This window comes from Pongo abelii, chromosome 1, assembly GCF_028885655.2.
Source record: "Pongo abelii isolate AG06213 chromosome 1, NHGRI_mPonAbe1-v2.0_pri, whole genome shotgun sequence".
In the NCBI taxonomy this organism is placed as follows: Eukaryota; Metazoa; Chordata; class Mammalia; order Primates; family Hominidae; genus Pongo; species Pongo abelii.
The window spans coordinates 205,090,651-205,108,869 of record NC_071985.2 but is presented as its reverse complement, the minus strand read 5'-3'; the positions used below and the strand labels follow the sequence as shown (position 1 = coordinate 205,108,869).

The window sequence follows — 18,219 nt, the reverse complement described above, 5'->3', positions numbered from 1 at the left end:
AGACGGAGGTTGCAGTGAGCTGAGATCACGCCATTGCACTCCAGCCTGGGCAACAAGAGCGAAACTCCGTCTCAAAGAAAAAAAAAAAAAGAAAGAAAGTAATCAGAATTATATTTTTTCTTTTCTTTTTCTTTTTCTTTTTTTTTTTTTTTTTTTTGAGACAGAGTCTTGCTCTATCACCCAGGTTGAAGTGCAATGACACAATCTCGGCTCAGTGCAACCTCTGCCTCTTGGGCTCAAGTAATTCTCCTTCCTCAGCCTCCCGAGTAGCTGGGACTACAGGCATGCGCCACCACACCCAGCTAATTTTTGTATTTTTAGTAGAGACGGGGTTTCACCATGTTGGCCAGGCTGGTTGTGAATTTCTGATCTCAGGTGATCCGCCCATCTGGGCCTCCCAGAGTGCTGGATTGCAGGCCTCAGCCACCACGTCTGGCCTCTTTTCTTTTTTCTTTTTTTTGAGACGGAGTCTCGCTTTGTCGCCCAGGCTGGAGTGCAGTGGCGCGATCTCGGCTCACTGCAAGCTCTGCCTCCCGGGTTCACGCCATTCTCCTGCCTCTGCCTCCCGAGGAGCTGGGACTACAGGCGCCCATCACAACGCCCAGCTAATTTTTTGTAGTTTTTGGTAGAGACGGCGTTTCACCGTGTTAGCCAGGATGGTCTCGATCTCCTGACCTCGTGATCGCCCGCCTTGGCCTCCCAAAGTGCTGGGATTACAGGCGTGAGCCACCGCGCCCAGCCTCTTTTCTTTTTTAATTAGAGACAAGATCCTGCTCTGTCACCCAGGCCAGAGTGCAATGGCATCGTCTTAGCTCATTGCAACCTCAACTTCCTGGGCTCAGGTGATTTCTTCCACCTCAGCCTCGAAAGTAGCTGGTACTATAGGCTTGTGCCACCACTCCCAGCTAATTTTGTAGTTTTTGTAGGGACAGGGTTTCACCATGTTGCCCAAGCTGGTCCTGAGCTCAAGAGATCTGCCCGCTTGGGCCTACCAAAGTGCTAGGATTACTGGCATGAGTTACCATGCCTGGCCCAGAATAGTATATTGAATGCCTGTTTACTTGCCACACAGTTTCAATGATTATCAGCTTGTGGCCAGGCTTGTTTATCACTATTTGCATCCACTCTCTGACTCCTTGATTATTTTAATGCAAGTCGCAGACCATAAATGATTTCATTCATAAGTATTTGAGTATGTGGCCCAGCTCCTGCCCACTTCTCCATCCCCATCTGGTGCCACTGCTCTTCTGGATTTCACTGGCACGGGGCAGGCAGGACTGGCTGATAAGTGCCCTGTCCCTCCCTTCTAGGACAATAACGGTGTGATTGGGCTGTTGGAGCCCATGAAGAAGAGCATGGTGCCCGTGCAGGTGCAGCTGGATGTGCCTGTGGTAAAGGTGGCCTCAGGTGGGTCTGGGGGCACTTGCTTAGGGCAGGAGTTGGAGGACCTTGTTCTGGGGCTGGCCTAGCCTTGGGCCTTACAGTTGTGGCCTGCATCCCTTACCTTTTCATCCTTAGGAAACGACCACTTGGTGATGCTGACAGCTGATGGTAACCTCTACACCTTGGGCTGCGGGGAACAGGGCCAGCTAGGCCGTGTGCCTGAGTTATTTGCCAACCGTGGTGGCCGGCAAGGCCTTGGTAAGTGGCCTTGGTACCTCCAGCAGGGCAAATTGGCAGGCCACCCCCACAGTGAAGGCCAAAGGCAGGAAGGATTTGCTGTGGTCAGGCTTGCATCAGATGGACTTGTGGTGTCGGTTAGGACTTTGGAGACAGACAGCTCTGGTAGTTTTGCCACCTACTGTCTATGGGACTCTGAACATAGTTTCTTCATCACTAAATCTACCTACCTGTAAACCTACCTCATTAGGTTGCTGTGAAGTTAAATGAGTTAATGAGAAGAATATCAGGCAGATGGTAAGTTCCATGTAAATGATACCTGTAATGACTGTGAGAATCTGAGCAAGGCACTTGTATTCTCTTGATCTCAGTTTCCTTTTCTATAAAATAGGGATAAGAGTCCTACTTAACCTCTGAAGAGTTTTTATAATGGAGGAGAATTAAACTCGGGGCAGAGAGAAGCCATGTGTGTCTGTCTGTCACTGACCGTGGCTTTCCCTCTGCCTGCAGAACGGCTCCTGGTCCCCAAGTGTGTGATGCTGAAATCCAGGGGAAGCCGGGGCCACGTGAGATTCCAGGATGCCTTTTGTGGTGCCTATTTCACCTTTGCCATCTCCCATGAGGGCCACGTGTACGGCTTTGGCCTCTCCAACTACCATCAGCTTGGTGAGCCCCGAGCCCAGCTTCAGGCGTGGCCCAGTGGCCTGCGTTTCTGTCCTGGCTCTGCCACTGTTCATTGTGCATCCTTTGCGGGGTCGTCTAACCCCTCCAAGCCACAGTTTTGTCATCTGTAAAGTGAGAATGTCCATATCCTGATGGGAGGTGGCCTCACTGTGGGAGGGGATTGAGAAGGGCAGCTCTCAGAACACCTTCACCCCTGATGGCTCTGGCCTTTCCCCCAGGAACTCCGGGCACAGAATCTTGCTTCATACCCCAGAACCTAACATCCTTCAAGAATTCCACCAAGTCCTGGGTGGGCTTCTCTGGTGGCCAGCACCATACAGTCTGCATGGATTCGGAAGGTAGGGCCTTTATGTCCTTCTCTAGTTTGGGGGTGGAGTGTACCCTGGCCTAGGCCTAGCCAGATTCCTGATACCGTGGTCCTTGGATCCTGGGTCTGTTCCATGGGTTGTGCCACACATGGGTCCATGAGAGTCACCCTCATCCTCCTAGAGTCCTGGTGCTCTTCCAAGTGTGAGTTCAACGGGGGCCCATGTGGATTCTCCTAGGCCTCCTCCAAAACTGGGAGGAGACACTGCAGATCTCATTCTGATCACCCTGGGAGCAGGGACACACTTCCATGGACAGGGGGACTCACCTAGCCTGCCACCCATTTTGCCTGTAGCACGCCCTCTGCTATTGCTCATCTCTCTCCCTCCTCCCACAGGAAAAGCATACAGCCTGGGCCGGGCTGAGTATGGGCGGCTGGGCCTTGGAGAGGGTGCTGAGGAGAAGAGCATACCCACCCTCATCTCCAGGCTGCCTGCAGTCTCCTCAGTGGCTTGTGGGGCCTCTGTGGGGTATGCTGTGACCAAGGATGGTGAGTGGGGCTGCCTACACTCTTGTCTAGTTGGGACCTGGGGGTCATGGTTCTTACCCAGTTCTCCAGTAGGCTGTGATGTCCACTCTCGGGGGAGCCGAGGTGCAGAGAGCAGTGTTTGTGATAGCACTTTGTTCCTGCTTCTCAGAAGTTCTGGCATTGATGAATATGAAATGAGTACACAAATTATTTTAGTAAAGGTGACTTATTATGCAGAGGAGAGAAATAGCAAAGAGTGAGATATCACTGAGGCCTAAGGAGGCAATGGGACTGGAACCCAAGTCTCCAGACTCCTAACCCAGGCTGCTGTCTCCCTCAGGGTGACCCCTTCATATATCACCTTGTATGTTCCCGCTTCCCAGGGACTTCTACTTAGAATCTAAATCAGGAAAAAAAAAAAGGCTTAATAGTTAGAGTTGTAGCAAGTATAGCAGAGGAGGGTGTGAACAAGTGACCACCAAAGCCTGAGTGGGTGAGGGGGACAGCCATGGAGGTCCTGTAGAAGCCTGGAGCTGGCAGAGATGCTTGACCTGAGATTATCTGGGAAGACTTCCTCAGGAAGTGGGGCTTGCACTGTACCTTGAAGGTTCCATTCTTTGTGAAAAGCAAAGAATGCCATTCCAGGCAGAGGAACATCAGGGCAGTCTCAAAGGTGGCTGGTCCTGGGAACAGAGGGTGGGGTAGGACCTTGAATGCCACGCCTAGGAGCAGCCTTTGGCAGTGTGTAGGGACTGTGGTCTCTGGTTTACAGAGTTCTTTTTTATCCATCATCTCCTTGGGTTCTCCCAACTTCCCTGAACTCCCAGAGTCTGGGACCTTGCCAAGCTGCTATTGGCCAAGGCCACAGTCCACGCCCATGTCCCAGGTTTCTCCTGCTACAGAAAGGTGGGCTGGGGATCCTGGAGACAGCTGTACCCATTTCTCTCTCTTGCAGGTCGTGTTTTTGCCTGGGGCATGGGCACCAACTACCAGCTGGGCACAGGGCAGGATGAGGACGCCTGGAGCCCTGTGGAGATGACGGGCAAACAGCTGGAGAACCGTGTGGTCTTATCTGTGTCCAGCGGGGGCCAGCATACAGTCTTATTAGTCAAGGACAAGGAACAGAGCTGATGAAGCCTCTGAGGGCCTGGCTTCTGTCCCGCACAACCTCCCTCACAGAACAGGGAAGCAGTGACAGCTGCAGATGGCAGTGGGCCTCTCCCCAGCCCTGAGCACTGTGTCAGTTCCTGCCTTTTCTCATCAACAGAACAGAATCCTTTTCCTCTTTTTCTTCCTCCTCTTTGGAATTTTCCTGGGACCTACAGAATAAAGGCGGGGGGATGGACAGGGGGTTTTCAGAAGGAACATGGCTCACTCAGAGCTATATGGTTAGATGTTTCTCCCCTTTTCCCTACCTTCCATGGTCCTGGTTGGCCCTGGCTTTGCCTACTAGAAAACCAAAACTGCCCTCCTGGGGTTTCGTGCCCACTCTCTGAGAAGTTGGGGTTCCATCAAGCCCCATTCTAGTCATGTGCCCCTTTCCTGTCCCTAACAGTCCACAGGCAAACAAATGGTACAGTCATAAGAGCCATCTGTCATGGACCCACGCCCAGAGGAACGTGCAGAAAAAAGCAGAGCTGCGTGGCTGTGGGCAACTGTAAGCCAAATATTTGGCTCAGAACAGGTGTCCATGGGACAAAAAAGAACGATCCTCCACTTGACCAAGAAAAAAGTGATTCTCCCAGAAGCACAAAGCATACTCTTGCCTCTCAGGCGTTGCTTGTGTACATCATACCCATCCATTAGGCTTCACGTGCAGCCAAGGGCCTGGAATCGCAAAGAGAAGCCACGCTGGGCAGAGCAGAGCAGGGTATGGGGTGGGGAGAGAGGGTGGAGGGTTTTGTAAACAAACTTAACAGCAATATTGAAAGGGGGGGATTGAGGGAGGGACAGAGTGTTAGAGGGCCAGAGACTAGTCCTGAGATGGAAACAGCAACTTGTACAGTGGCTGAGAAAATAGGATATAGTTTTGATTTTTTTTAATTGTAAAATATTTTGGAGGGAGAACAAAATCTTTTAACATTTTGAATAAATTTAGAGTTTTATAAAATAGGCCACTTGTTTTCTACACATTCCCTGCTTTTTAAGGGAGCACATATTATGTGCCAGGCACTGCTGGGAAAGACAGAATAAACTAAACCTGGTGTTGAGGCTACAACTTAAGTGATGTCAAGATGTCCTGAGGTGCCAGCCAGCTGTCAGTGTGACTGTAACAAAGTCTTCAAATCTGTCAAGAAATAAGGAAAAGTTTTGTTTGGGTATTTCTGTTTTGGGAGTCACTGGATTATTTTAAAATGCTGCATAGTACAGTAGAGGCAGGGTGGATCTTTTAATGCCAAACCAAGATTTTTTTTTTTTTTTTGAGACAGAGTTTTTCTCGTCGCCCAGGCTAGAGTGCAATGGAGCGATCTTGGCTCATTGTATCCTCTGCCTCCCGGGTTGAAGCTATTCTTCTGCCTCAGCCTCCCAAGTAGCGGGATTACAGGCATGCGTCACCATGCCTGGCTAAATTTTTTTGTATTTTTAGTAGGGACGGGGTCTTGCCCCGTTGGTCAGGCTGGTCCCGAACACCTGACCTCAGGTGACTGCCCGCCTCAGCTTCCCAAAGTGCTGGGATTATAGGCATGAGCCACCGTGCCTGGCCGATTTTTTTTTTTGAGACAGTCGCTTTCTTTGCCCAGGCTGGAGTGCAATGCCACGATCTCGGCTCGCTGCAACCTCTGCCTCCCGGGTTCAAGCGATTCTTCTGCCTCAGCGTCTGAAGTAGCTGGAATTACAGGCACACACCACCGAGCCCAGCTAATTTCTAAAATTATTTATTTATTTATTTATTGAGGCGGAGCCTCGCTCTGTTGCCCAGGCTAGAGTGCAGTGGCATGATCTCAGCGCACTGCAACCTCCGCCTCCCAAGTTCAAGCGATTCTCCTGCCTCAGTCTCCCGAGTAGCTGGGACTACAGGCGCGTGCCACCATGCCTGGCTAATCTTTTTGTATTTTTAGTAGAGACGGGATTTCACTATGTTGGCCAGACTGGTGTCAAACTCCTGACCTGATCCGCCCACCTCAGCCTCCCAAAGTTCTGGGGTTACAGGCGTGAGCCACCGCGCCCAGTAATTTATTTATTTATTTAGAGACTGAGTTTCGCTCTTGTTACCCAGGCTGGAGTGCAGTGGTGTGATCTCAGCTCACTGCAACCTCCGCTTCCCGGGTTCAAGTGATTCTCCTGCCTCAGTAATCCCAAGTAGCTGGGATTACAGGCATGCACCACCATGCCCAACTAATTTTTGTATTTTTAGTAGAGACAGGGTTTCACCATGTTGGCCAGGATGGTCTCGATCTCTTAACCTCATGATCCACGTGCCTCGGCCTCCCAAAGTGCTGGGACAATAGGCATGAGCCACTGTGCCTGGCCAAACCAAGATTTTTAAATACAGTACTATCTCTAGAAATGCTTACTGAGGCCAAGCACGGTGGCTCACACCTGTAATTCCAGCACTTTGGGAGGTCGAGGTGGGTGGATCACTTGAGGTCAGGAGTTCGAGACCAGCCTGGCCAACATGGTGAAACCCCATCTCTACTAAAAATAAAAAAACTAGCCAGATGTGGTGGCACGTGCCTGTAATCCCAGCTACTGGGGAGGCTAAGGCAGGAGAATCGCTTGAACCCAGGAGGCGGAGGTTGCAGTGAACTGAAATCGTGCCATTGCACTCCAGCCTGGGTGAAGAAGCGAGACTCCGTCTCAAAAAAAAAAGGCTTACTGAGCCGCTTGTGTATTGTTTTCAGCAACTGATGTACTTATTTAACCGTCATTAGTTGCACAATAATAAAAAGTAGGGCATGCCCCACCACACCCTGCACTTTTTTTTTTTTTTTTTTTTTTTGAGACAGTGTCTTGTTTTTTTGCCCAGGCTGGAGTGCAGTGGCGCCACCTTGGCTCACTGCAGCATCTGCCTCTCAGGTTCCAGTGATTCTCCCGCCTCAGCCTCCCGGGTAGTTGGGATTACGGTCATGCGCCACTATGCCCAGCTAATTTTTATACTTTTAGTAGAGACAAGGTTTCATGCCTTACACAGTAACTCTCAACGATGACATATTACTGTAGATTTTCACAACCATTTGACCCACAAAAATCACACAGAGCTGACTTGTTCAATACAGTGGTCACTAGCCACATGTGGCTATTTACATTGAAATCAATTGGCTGGGTGTGGTGGCTCGCGCCTGTAATCTCAGCACTTTGGGAGGCCGAGGCGGGTGGATCACGAGGTCAGGAGATCGAGACCATCCTGGCTAACACAGTGAAACCCCCTCTCTACTAAAAATACAAAAAATTAGCCAGTCATGGTGGCGGGCACATGTAGTCCCAGCTACTCGGGAGGTTGAGGCAGGAGAATAGCATGAACCCGGGAGGCAGAGCTTGCCGTGAGTCGAGATTGCGCCACTGCACTCCAGCCTGGGCGATAAAGCGAGACTCCATCTCAAAAAAAAAAAAAAAAAGAAATCAATTAATATATATTTAAAATGAAATAAACTCAGTTTCGCCAGGCGTGGTGGCTCATACCTGTAATCCCAGCACTTTGGGAGGCCAAGGCAGACAGATCACTTGAGGTCAGGCATTCGAGACCAGCCTGGCCAACATGGTGAAACCGTCTCTACTGAAAAAAAACAAAAAATCTATAAAAATTAGCTGGGCATGGTGGTACCTGCCTGTAATCCCAGCTACTCGGGAGTCTGAGGCAGGAAAATCACTTGAACCTGGGAGATGGAGGTTGCAGTGAGCTGATAACAGGCCACTGCACTCCAGCCTGGGTGACAGAGTGAGACTACATCTCAAAAACAAACAAAAAACTCAGTTTCAGTTGTACAAGCCACATTTCAAGTAGTCACGAGTGACAAGCTAGTACTTGGTGGTATGGGACTGTGCAAATACAGCACATTTTCCATTGCAGAAAGTTAAAATGGACAGTGCTGATACAAAGAATCGGTGTATGGTAACAGGAAAGTTTTATTAACACCAGGAGGATTATTGGATGTCAGAGACTTGGAAAAATGAATATGATGTTAAAAAAAATGTAGTATGTGGCTCATGCCTGTAATCCTAGCACTTTGGCAGGCCGAGGCGGGCGGATCACTTGAGGTCAGGAGTTCAAAACCAGCTTGGCCGTCATGGTGAAACCCCGTCTCTATGGAAAATACAAAAAATTAGCTGAGCATGGTGGTGTGCACCTGTAATCCCAGCTACTCTGGAGGCTGAGGCAGGAGAATTGCTTGAACCTGGGAGGCGGAGGTTGCAGTGAGCCGAGATTGTGCCACCACACTCCAGCCTGGGTGACAGAGCGAGACACCATCTCAAAATAAATTAGGCCTGGCGCAGTGGCTCATGCCTGTAATCCCAGCACTTTGGGAGGCCAAAGTGGGTGGATCACGAGGTCAGGAGTTCAAGACCAGCCAAGATGGTGAAACCCCGTCTCTACTAAAAAATACAAAAAAATTAGCCGGGTGTGGTGTTGAGCGCCTGTAATACCAGCTACTCGGGAGGCTGGGGCAGAGAATTGTTTGAACCTAGGAGGTGGAGGTTGCAGTGAGCCACAGTTGCACCACTGCACTCCAGCCTGGGCGACAGAGCAAGACCTCATCTCAAAAAAAATAAATAGGCCGGGCCCTGTGGCTCACGCCTGTAATCCCAGCACTATGGGAGGCCGAGGTGGGCGGATCACAAGGTCAGGAGATCGAGATCATCCTGGCTAACAGTGAAACCCCGTCTCTACTGAAAATACAAAAAAATTAGCCGGGCATGGTGGCGGGCGCCTGTAGTCCCAGCTACTTGGGAGGCTGAGGCAGGAGAATGGTGTGAACCTGGGAGGCGGAGCTTGCAGTGAGCCAAGATAGCACCACTGCACTCCAGCCTGGGCAACAGAGCAAGACTCCGTCTCAAAAAAGTAAAAATAAATAAATAAATATAAATAAAAAATAAAAGTAAATTTAAGAAAAATTTAAGGCTGGGCGCGGTAGCTCACCCCTGTAATCCCAACATTTTGGGAGGCTGAGGTGGGCAGATCACAAGGTCAGGAGATCGAGACCATCTTGGCTAACACAGTGAAACCCCAGCTCTACTAAAAATACAAAAAATTAGCTGGGTGTGGTGATGGGTGTCCGTAGTCCCAGCTACTCGGGAGGCTGAGGCAGGAGAATGGCGTGAACCCAGGAGGTGGAGCTTGCAGTAATCTGAGATTGCACCGCTGCACTCCAGCCTGGGCGACAGCAAGACTCCGTCTCAAAAAAAGAAAAAAATATATATATATATACGTGTGTGTATATATATATATATATATATACGTGTGTGTATATATATATATACGTGTGTATATATATATATATACGTGTGTGTGTATATATATATACGTGTGTGTATATATATATATACGTGTGTGTATATATATATATACGTGTGTGTGTATATATATGTGTGTGTATATATACACACGTGTGTGTATATATATATACGTGTGTGTATATATATACGTGTGTATATATATACGTGTGTGTATATATATATACGTGTGTGTGTGTATATATATATATATATATATATACTCTTTTTTCTCGAACTAGTAGTTTTGATGCAGGCACTATATTTTAATATTTGCTTTGCAAAAAGTGCTTGTATGTCAGCTACTCCAGCCCCAAAAAAATCCTTTGGAATTATATTTATTGGAGTTTTCCCACTCAGCAATATAATATAGCAGGGTGAAAGTACCTCTTTTTTTTTGTTTTGTTTTGAGACAGTGTCTTACTCTGTTACCCAGGCTGGAGTGCAGTGGCATGATCACCACTCACTGCAGCCTTGACTTCCCCAGGTTCAGGTGATCCTCCCACCTCAGCCTCCCAAGTAGCTGGGACCATAGGCGTGTGTCACCACACTTGGCTAATTTTTGTATTTTTTTGTAGTTACAGGGTTTTGCCACGATGTAAAGGCTGGTGTCGAACTCCTGGACTCAAGTGATCTGCCTGCCTCGGCCTCCCAAAATGTTGGGATTACAGGCATGAGCCACAATGCCTACAAAAGTACCTCGTTATTGGTCAGGTGTGGTGGTCACACCTGTGTAGGGACCAGCCCTACAGGGCCTGTGGGTTTTTCTCCATGTGTGTGGAGACCAGAGATTGTAGAAATAAAGACACAAGACAAAGAGAAGAAAAGATAGCTGGGCCGGGCGCTGTGGCTCATGCCTGTAATCCCAGCACTTTGGGAGGCCAAGGCAGGCGGATCACAAGGTCAGGAGATCATAGCCATCCTGGCTAACATGGTGAAATCCCATCTCTACTAAAAATACAAAAAGAAATTAGTCCGGCGTGGTGGCAGGTGCCTGTAGTCCCAGCTACTTAGGAGGCTGAGGCAGGAGAATGGCATGAACCCGGGAGGCGGAGCTTGCAGTGAGCCAAGATCACACCACTGCACTCCAGTCTGGGCGACAGAGCGAGACTCTGTCTCAAAAAAAAAAAAAAAAGGCAACTGGGCCCCAGGGACTACTACCACCAAGATGCGGAGACTGGTAGTGGCCCTGAATGCTGGGCTGTGCTGTTATTTATTGTATACAAGGCAAGGGGGCAGGGTAAGGATTGTCAGTCATCTCCAATGACAGGTAACAGTCACGCGAGTCACATGTCCACCAGATGGTGAGGGGGGCCCTTCCCTGTTTGGTAGCCAAGGTGGAGAGAGAGAGGGGACAGCTTACGTCATTATTTCTTCTATGTATTTCTCTGAGAGAGCAAAGACTTTAATATTCTCACTAATTCTGCTACTGCTATCTAGAAGGCGGAGCCAGGTGTACAGGGCGGAACATGAAAGTGGATCAGGAGCATGACCGCTGAAGCACAGCTTCACAGGGAGACATTTAGGCCTCCGGATGGCTACAGGCAGACTTGACTGATGTCAGGCCTTCCACAAGAGGTGGTGGAGCAGAGTCTTTTCTAACTCCCCCGGGGAAAGGGAGACTCCTGTTCCCGGTCTGCTAAGTAATGGATAATGGGTGCCTTCCCAGGCACTGGCGCTACTGCTAGGCCAAGGTCTGCTAAGCAACGGGTGCCTTCCCGGGCACTGGCGTTACCGCCCTTTAGTGGCCCTGTCGGTGTGACAGAGGGCTCACACTCTTGTCTTCTGGTCACTTCTCACCGTGTCCCTTCAGCTCCTATCTCTGTATGGCCTGGTTTTTCCTAGGTTATAATTGTAGAACAGATATTATTATAATATTGGAATAAAGGGTAATGCTACAAAGTAATGATTGATAATATTCATATAAAATCATGTCTATATTCTATGTCTAATATAACTATTCTTATTTTAAGGATTTTCTTTATTATACTGGAACAGCTTGTGCCTTCAGTCTCTCGCCTCAGCAGCTGGGTGGCTTGCCGCCCACATACCTGTAATCCCAGCACTTAGGGAGGCTGAGGTGGGCAGCTCACCTGAGGTCAGGAGTTCAAGACCAGCCTGGCCAACATGGTGAAACCCTGTATCTACTAAAAATATAACAGATTAGCTGGCTATGGTGGCATGCAGCTGTAGTCCCAGCTACTCAGGAGGCTGAGGCTTGAGAATCGCTTGAACCCAGGAGGGGGAGGTTGCAGTGAGCCGAAATTGTGCCACTGCACTCCAGCCTGCGTGACAGAGCGAGAGTCTCAAAAAAAAAAAACAAAAAAAACAGTACCTCCTTTTTTTTTTTTTTTTTTTGGAGACAGAGTCTCGCTCTGTCGCCTGGGCTGGAGTGCAGTGGTGCGATCTCGGCTCACTGTAACCTTCACCTCCCGGGTTCAAGCAATTCTCCTGCCTCAGCCTCCTGAGTAGCTAGGAGTCCAGGCGTGCACCACCATGCCCGGCTAATTTTTTTGTATTTTTAGTAGAGACGGGGTTTCGCCATGTTGGCCAAGCTGGTCTCGAACTCCTGACCTCAAGTGATCCAACTGCCTCGGCTTCCCAAAGTGTTGGGATTACAGGCGTGAGCCACCATGCCCGGCCAGTATCTCATTCTTAATAGCTTGTATGCATTGGGACTTCAAGTAGGGTAGGCATTGTATTGAGCACTTTACATGCAATAGCTTGTTTAATCCTCACATCAGCTCTACTATCCTTCAGGGAACAGTCCCTGCCAGTTGAAGTGACTTGCTTGAGGTCAGGAGGCTACCAAGTGCATAGTCTATTCAGCCTCCACCTGAGCCCAGAACCTCAGTATTTTTTCCTCATATTGTACCTAAGAGTTATAAAGTTTTCTAGATGTTTTATGTATATTAGAACAGTGCCAGCCACATAGTAAATGCTCTACAATTCTTTGCTATTATGATTATTTTACATTTTATATTCCCTGTAGTTAATAATTGCCTTGTTTTTAATGTACTTTTTTTGTTTGTATAAGTATCATTAATTCAGTTCCAATATATCAGAAGTATAAATCTTTTGGGTGTTCAAACACATCACCTACTTTCAATTTTAGCTTTTCCTCCATCCTCTCCCAACCTGGATTAGTTACCTCGAAATAAATGTAATGTAATACAACATATGGCTGTGCTATAAATAATACAGTCATAATAATGTGGATGTTCAACAGTGCTTTAACAAAATATCATCGGGAAGGCTGGGCACGGTGGCTCACGCCTGTAATCCCAACATTTTGGGAAGCCGAGGTGGGAGGATTCCATGAAGGCAGGAGTTTGAGACCAGCCTGAGCAACATAGTGAGACATCCCCCTGCACCCAATCTCTACCAAAAAAAAAAAATTATGGGTGTGGTGGTGCACACCTGTAGACCCAGCTATTGAGGGCAGGGAGGCTGAGGTGGGAGGACTGCTTGAGCCCAGGATATCCAAGCTGCAGGGGCCGTGATTATAACACTGTACTCCAGCCTGGGTGACAGAGCAAGACTCTTGTTTTTTAAAAAGTTGGGGTACGGTGGCTCACGCCAGTAATCCCAGCACTTTAGGAGACCGAGGCGGGTGGATCACCTAAGGTCAGGAGTTCAAGGCCAGCCTGACCAACATGGTGAAACCCCGTCTCTACTAAAAATACAAAAATTAGCTGGGTGTGGTGACGGGTGCTTGTAGTTCCAGCTACTCTGGAGGCTAAGACAGGAGAATCGTTTGAACCTGGGAGGCAGAGGTTGCAGTGAGCGGAGACCCTGCCATTGCACTCCAACCTGGGCGACACGGCGAGACTCCGTCTCAAAAACAAAAAAGAGGCCGAGCATGATGGCTCATGCCTGTAATTCCAGCACTTTGGGAGGCTGCAGTGGGCAGATCACCTGAGGTTGGGAGTTTCAGACCAGCCTGACCAACATGGAGAAACCCCGTCTCTACTAAAAATACAAAATTAGCTGGGCATGGTGGCACATGCCTGTAATCCTAGCTACTCAGGAGGCTGAGGCGGGAGAACTGCTTGAACCCTGGAGGAGGAGATTGCAGTGAGCCAAGATCACGCCATTGCACTCCAGCCTGGGCAACAAGAGCAAAACTCCATCTCAAAAAAAAAAAAAAAAAGCCAGGTGCAGTGGCTCACGCCTGTAATCCCAGTACTTTGGGAGGCTGAGGTGGGCGGATCAATCGAGACCATCCTGGCTAACATGGTGAAACCCCGTCTCTACTAAAAAAAATACAAAGAATTAGCCGGGTGTGGTGGCGGGTGCCTGTAGTCGCAGCTACTCGGGAGGCTGAGGCAGGAGAATGGCATGAACCTGGGAGGCAGAGCTTGCAGTAAGCCGAGATCGCGCCACTGCACACTCCAGCCTGGGTGACAGAGCAAGACTCTGTCTCAAAAAAAAAAAAGAAAGAAAGAAAACACAGGAGATGGAGAGATAAGTGTCTATGTATATGGGGAGGGGGCAGCCACTAAATACCTGAGACTGCAAGTAAAAAAGTAGTGTAGTAGAAAGTATATATTTTAAAATACACAGGTAGGTTCTAGGAAAAAGACTTGGAAATAGTCGACTCAAGGGAGTGGGAATTGGGGGGCAGAGGGTAAGAGACCACTATCTCTTTCCATTTTTTTAAGACAGAGTGTCTCTCTGTCCCCCAGGCTGGAGTGCAGTGGCATGATCTTGGCTCACTGCGGCCTCCGCCTCCTGGGCTCAAGCAATTCTCATGCCTCAGCCTCCTGAGTAGCTGGGATTACAGGCACGTGCCACCATGCCCAGCTAATTTTTGTATTTTTAGTAGAGATGGGGCTTCACCATGTTGGCCAGGCTGGTCTCGAACTCCTGACCTCAGGTGATCTGCCTGCCTCGGCCTCCCAAAGTGCTGGGATTACAGGTGTGAGCCCCTGCACCCAGCCAAAAATAAATTTTTTTAATAAAGAGCACAGCACAGTGACTGGCAAATAATACTAAATTAATACTAAATTAATAGCTATTAGTTATAATTTTAAGGCTTCCAACTGCCATGTTGGAGGATTTACTGAATGCTAGGCATTGGGCCAAGTACTTTCCCAACTTATTTTTTTCCTCACAACCACCCTGTGGGGTAAGTAAGCACTACCCACATTAGGCCCAGAAGTTAAATAAATAATTAGCAAGAGGTGGGGCCGGGATTATGCTCCATTTGTTTGAATCTACAGCCAGAATGCCTAACCACTACACTACTTTTGCAGTGATGGTAGGATACGGCCAGAAATATGGCAATTCGTGGTTGAACCTCAGGTTTTCAGACTGATGAGTCTTTGGCTTGAGAGCACAACATCCTAAGTTGAGCATGTATAGGCTGGTAGGAAAGGACTTTGGGTGCCCATTAGTCCAGAGGGAGTCCTAGAAAGTGGCCTTAAAACACTTGGAGTGGGTTTCACTGTCAGAGATGCCAATTACTGCATACAGAAGAAGCTTTCCATACTGACGACTGGGCACCAAAGTAAGTCAGAGGCCTGGGATATTCCCAGAGTAGGAGCATCTCAAAATTAAACTGTCTGGATTGTCTAGCCATCTAAATCGTGTTTAGTACGGCACACTGTGGGCAGGTCACTGTTCTGGGACTAGTCAGAACTCCAGGTGATTTGGAGTAGGGTAGTGGGACTCAAGAAAATAGAGGCCGGGAGCAGTGGCTCACACCTGTAATCGCAGCACTTTGGGAGGCCCAAGCAGGTGGTTCACCTGAGGTCAAGAGTTCAAGACCAGCCTGGCCAACATGGTGAAACCCCATCTCTACTAAAAATACAAAAATTAGCTGGGCGTGGTAGTGCCAGCCTGTAATCCTAGCTACCTGGGAGGCTAAGGCAGGAGGATCACTTGAACCCGGGAGGCAAAGGTTGCAGTGACCAGGATAGCACCACTGCACACCAGCCTGGGCAACAGGAGCAAAACTTCATCTCAAAAAAAAAAAAAAAAGAGTGATAGAACTTGGGGACTGATTGGTTTACAGATGACAAGGTTACTCCAATTTACACTCCCTTTAATTCTTCCCACCTCCCACCCCAGGACCCTATATGGGAATGAGGGAAGAATCCCATTCCGGCTCCAACAAGTCTCATGTTTTTCAGTCTGGTAAATGCGGAGTGAGGGAATGGCTTGCACAGAGCAGTCGCTTGCCCTGGGTTACAGTGAGACAGGAAGAACAGGGCTTGGCTTCCTGTCTAGTCACCAAGACTAGAGCAGCAGTTCCCAACCTTTTTTGGCACCAGGGACTGGTTTTGTGGAAGACAATTTCCACGGACAGAGAGGGGATGGTTTTGGGATGACTCAAGTGCATTACATTTATTGTGCACTTTATTATTAATGTAACGTTGTAATATATAATGAAATGATTATATAACTCACCATAATGTAGAATCAGTGGGAGCCCTGAGCTTGTTTTCCTGCAACTAGACAGTCCCCTCTGGGGGTGATGGGAGACAGTGACAGATCATCAGGTATTAGATTCTCATAAGGAGGCCAGGCGTGGTGGCTGACGCCTGCAATCTCAACACTTTGAACGGCTGAGGCGGATGGATCCCCTGAGGACAGGAGTTTGAGACCAGCCTGGCCAACATGGTGAAACTCCGTCTCTATTAAAAATACAAAAAAATTGGCAGGCATGGTGGCTCACGCCTGTAATGGCAGCACTTTGGGAGGCTGAGGTGGGCGGATCACGAGGTCAGGAGATCGAGACCATCCTGGCTAACACGGTGAAACCCCGTCTCTACTAAAAATACAAAAAAACTAGCCGGGCATGGTAGCGGGCGCCTGTAGTCCCAGCTACTTGGGAGGCTGAGGCAGGAGACTGGCGTGAACCTGGGAGGCGGAGCTTGCAGTAAGCCGAGATCGCGCCACTGCACTCCAGCCAGGGCGAGAGTGAGACTCTGTCTCAAAAGAAAAAAAAAAAAATTGCACACCACCATACCCACTAACTCTGAGGCTTTAGTCATATAAAGAAAAATAGCCATTATATATTGTTATTTTGTGCTCTTATAATATGTAACCATGCCCTTTACTTAAAGAATTCCAGGATCTACAAAAAAAAGAAAGAAGAAAAAAGAAGCCGGACATGGTGGCTCATGCCTGTAATCCCAGCACTTTGGGAGGCCAAGGTGGGGGGATCATGAGGTCAGGAGTTCAAGACCAGCCTGGCCAACATAGTGAAACCTGCCTCTACTAAAAATACAAAAAAAAAAAAAAAAAAAACTAGCCATGCGTGGTGGCAGGTGCCTGTAATTCGTCTCAAACAAAAAAAAAAAAAAGGAAAAAAGAGGCTGGGCGCTGTGGCTCACACCTATAATCCCAGCACTTTGGGAGGCCAAGGCAGGAGGATCGCTTGAGCCTAGGAGTCCAAAATGAGCTTGGCCAACATAGTGAGCTCTCCTCTCTACAAAAAAAAAAAAAAAAAAAAAAAAAAAAAAATTAGCCAGGTGTGGGGGTGCACACCTGTAGTCCCAGCTACTCTGGAGGCTGAGGCAGGAGGATCACTTGAGTCCGGGAGTTTGAGGCTGCAATGAGCCAAGATTGTGCCAATGCACTCCAGCCTGGGTGACAGAGAGAGACCCTTTCTCAGAATGACTGACTAAATAAATAAATAAATAAAATAAAAATAATTCTAGGATCTGGCCTTAGGAGATCCAGATTTTCCAACCAAGGTTGTGGAATGTCTCATCTCAGGAAGAAATGCTGAACACTTCATTTACAGCCTTGTTGCTGACAGCCAAACTACCAGGTAGCCCAGTACTCAAGATAATCATTGGCTGGGCGCAATGGGTGGCTCACGCCTGTAATCCCAGCACTATGGGAGGCCGAGGTGGGTGGATCACCTCAGGTCAGGAGTTCGAGACCAGCCTGACCAACATGGTGAAACCCTGTCTCTACTGAAAACACAAAAATTAGCTGTGCCTGGTGGCGGGCGCCTGTAATGCCAGCTACTCAGGAGGCGAAGCAGGAGATAGCTAGAACCCAGGAGGCTAGATTCTAGCTATTCTGAGCCGAGATTGTGCCATTGCACTCCAGCCTGGGCGACAAAGGAAGACTCTGTCTCAAAAAAAAAAAAAAAAAAAAAAAAAAAGATAATCATTACAACAGGATATGCTGACCTGCATACCCCACCCTCATGAGCTTTGTCCTGCCCAGCCTGTATACCCTACACTTGATATCACTTTCTGTGCTTTGCCTAATAAAAAAATCTCAGCCAGCTCTTTTCGGAGAGTCAGGGAATTCTCACTCTCTTGTGCTGCCTCCCTTATACCCAGGCATAAGCTCCAATGAAGACTTGTCTGGGAAAACTTTTTTGGCCTCATGTTAATTTCTGTTGCATTGAGAGCCCAAGAACCCCTGGTAACAACAGGGAGGTAGTGGAACCGGGTTGTCCAGAGGGATATTTTCACTTTTTTGGATGCACTTGTATCTGCAGTTTTTTACAACGAGCATATATTAATGTTGTAATTATGTGTGTGTTTGTGTGTGTCTGTACGTGTGTGTATATATATTTTAATTTGAGACAGAGTATCACTCTGTCGCCCAGGCTGGAGTGCAGTGGCAGGATCTCGGCTCACTGCAGCCTCTGCCTCCCGGGTTCAAGTGATTCTCCTGTC

The 18,219-nt window shown here is 48.4% G+C and overlaps 1 protein-coding gene across 12 annotated transcripts in view; it reads left to right on the top strand.

The window, feature by feature from the left end:
• The window catches only part of RCC1 (regulator of chromosome condensation 1), a 34,841-nt gene extending 29,592 nt beyond the window's left edge, over positions 1–5,249 (top strand). For all 12 annotated transcript variants that reach the window (XM_054538850.2, XM_054538846.2, XM_063713929.1 and 9 more), the window contains 6 exons: positions 1,311–1,407; positions 1,519–1,641; positions 2,131–2,286; positions 2,523–2,642; positions 3,008–3,160; positions 4,095–5,249. In XM_054538850.2, the coding sequence (XP_054394825.1) occupies positions 1,311–1,407; positions 1,519–1,641; positions 2,131–2,286; positions 2,523–2,642; positions 3,008–3,160; positions 4,095–4,270 (825 nt within the window). In that variant the 3' untranslated portion in view covers positions 4,271–5,249. The remainder of the gene's footprint in view (positions 1–1,310; positions 1,408–1,518; positions 1,642–2,130; positions 2,287–2,522; positions 2,643–3,007; positions 3,161–4,094) is intronic.
• Positions 5,250–18,219: the final 12,970 nt, after the last annotated feature.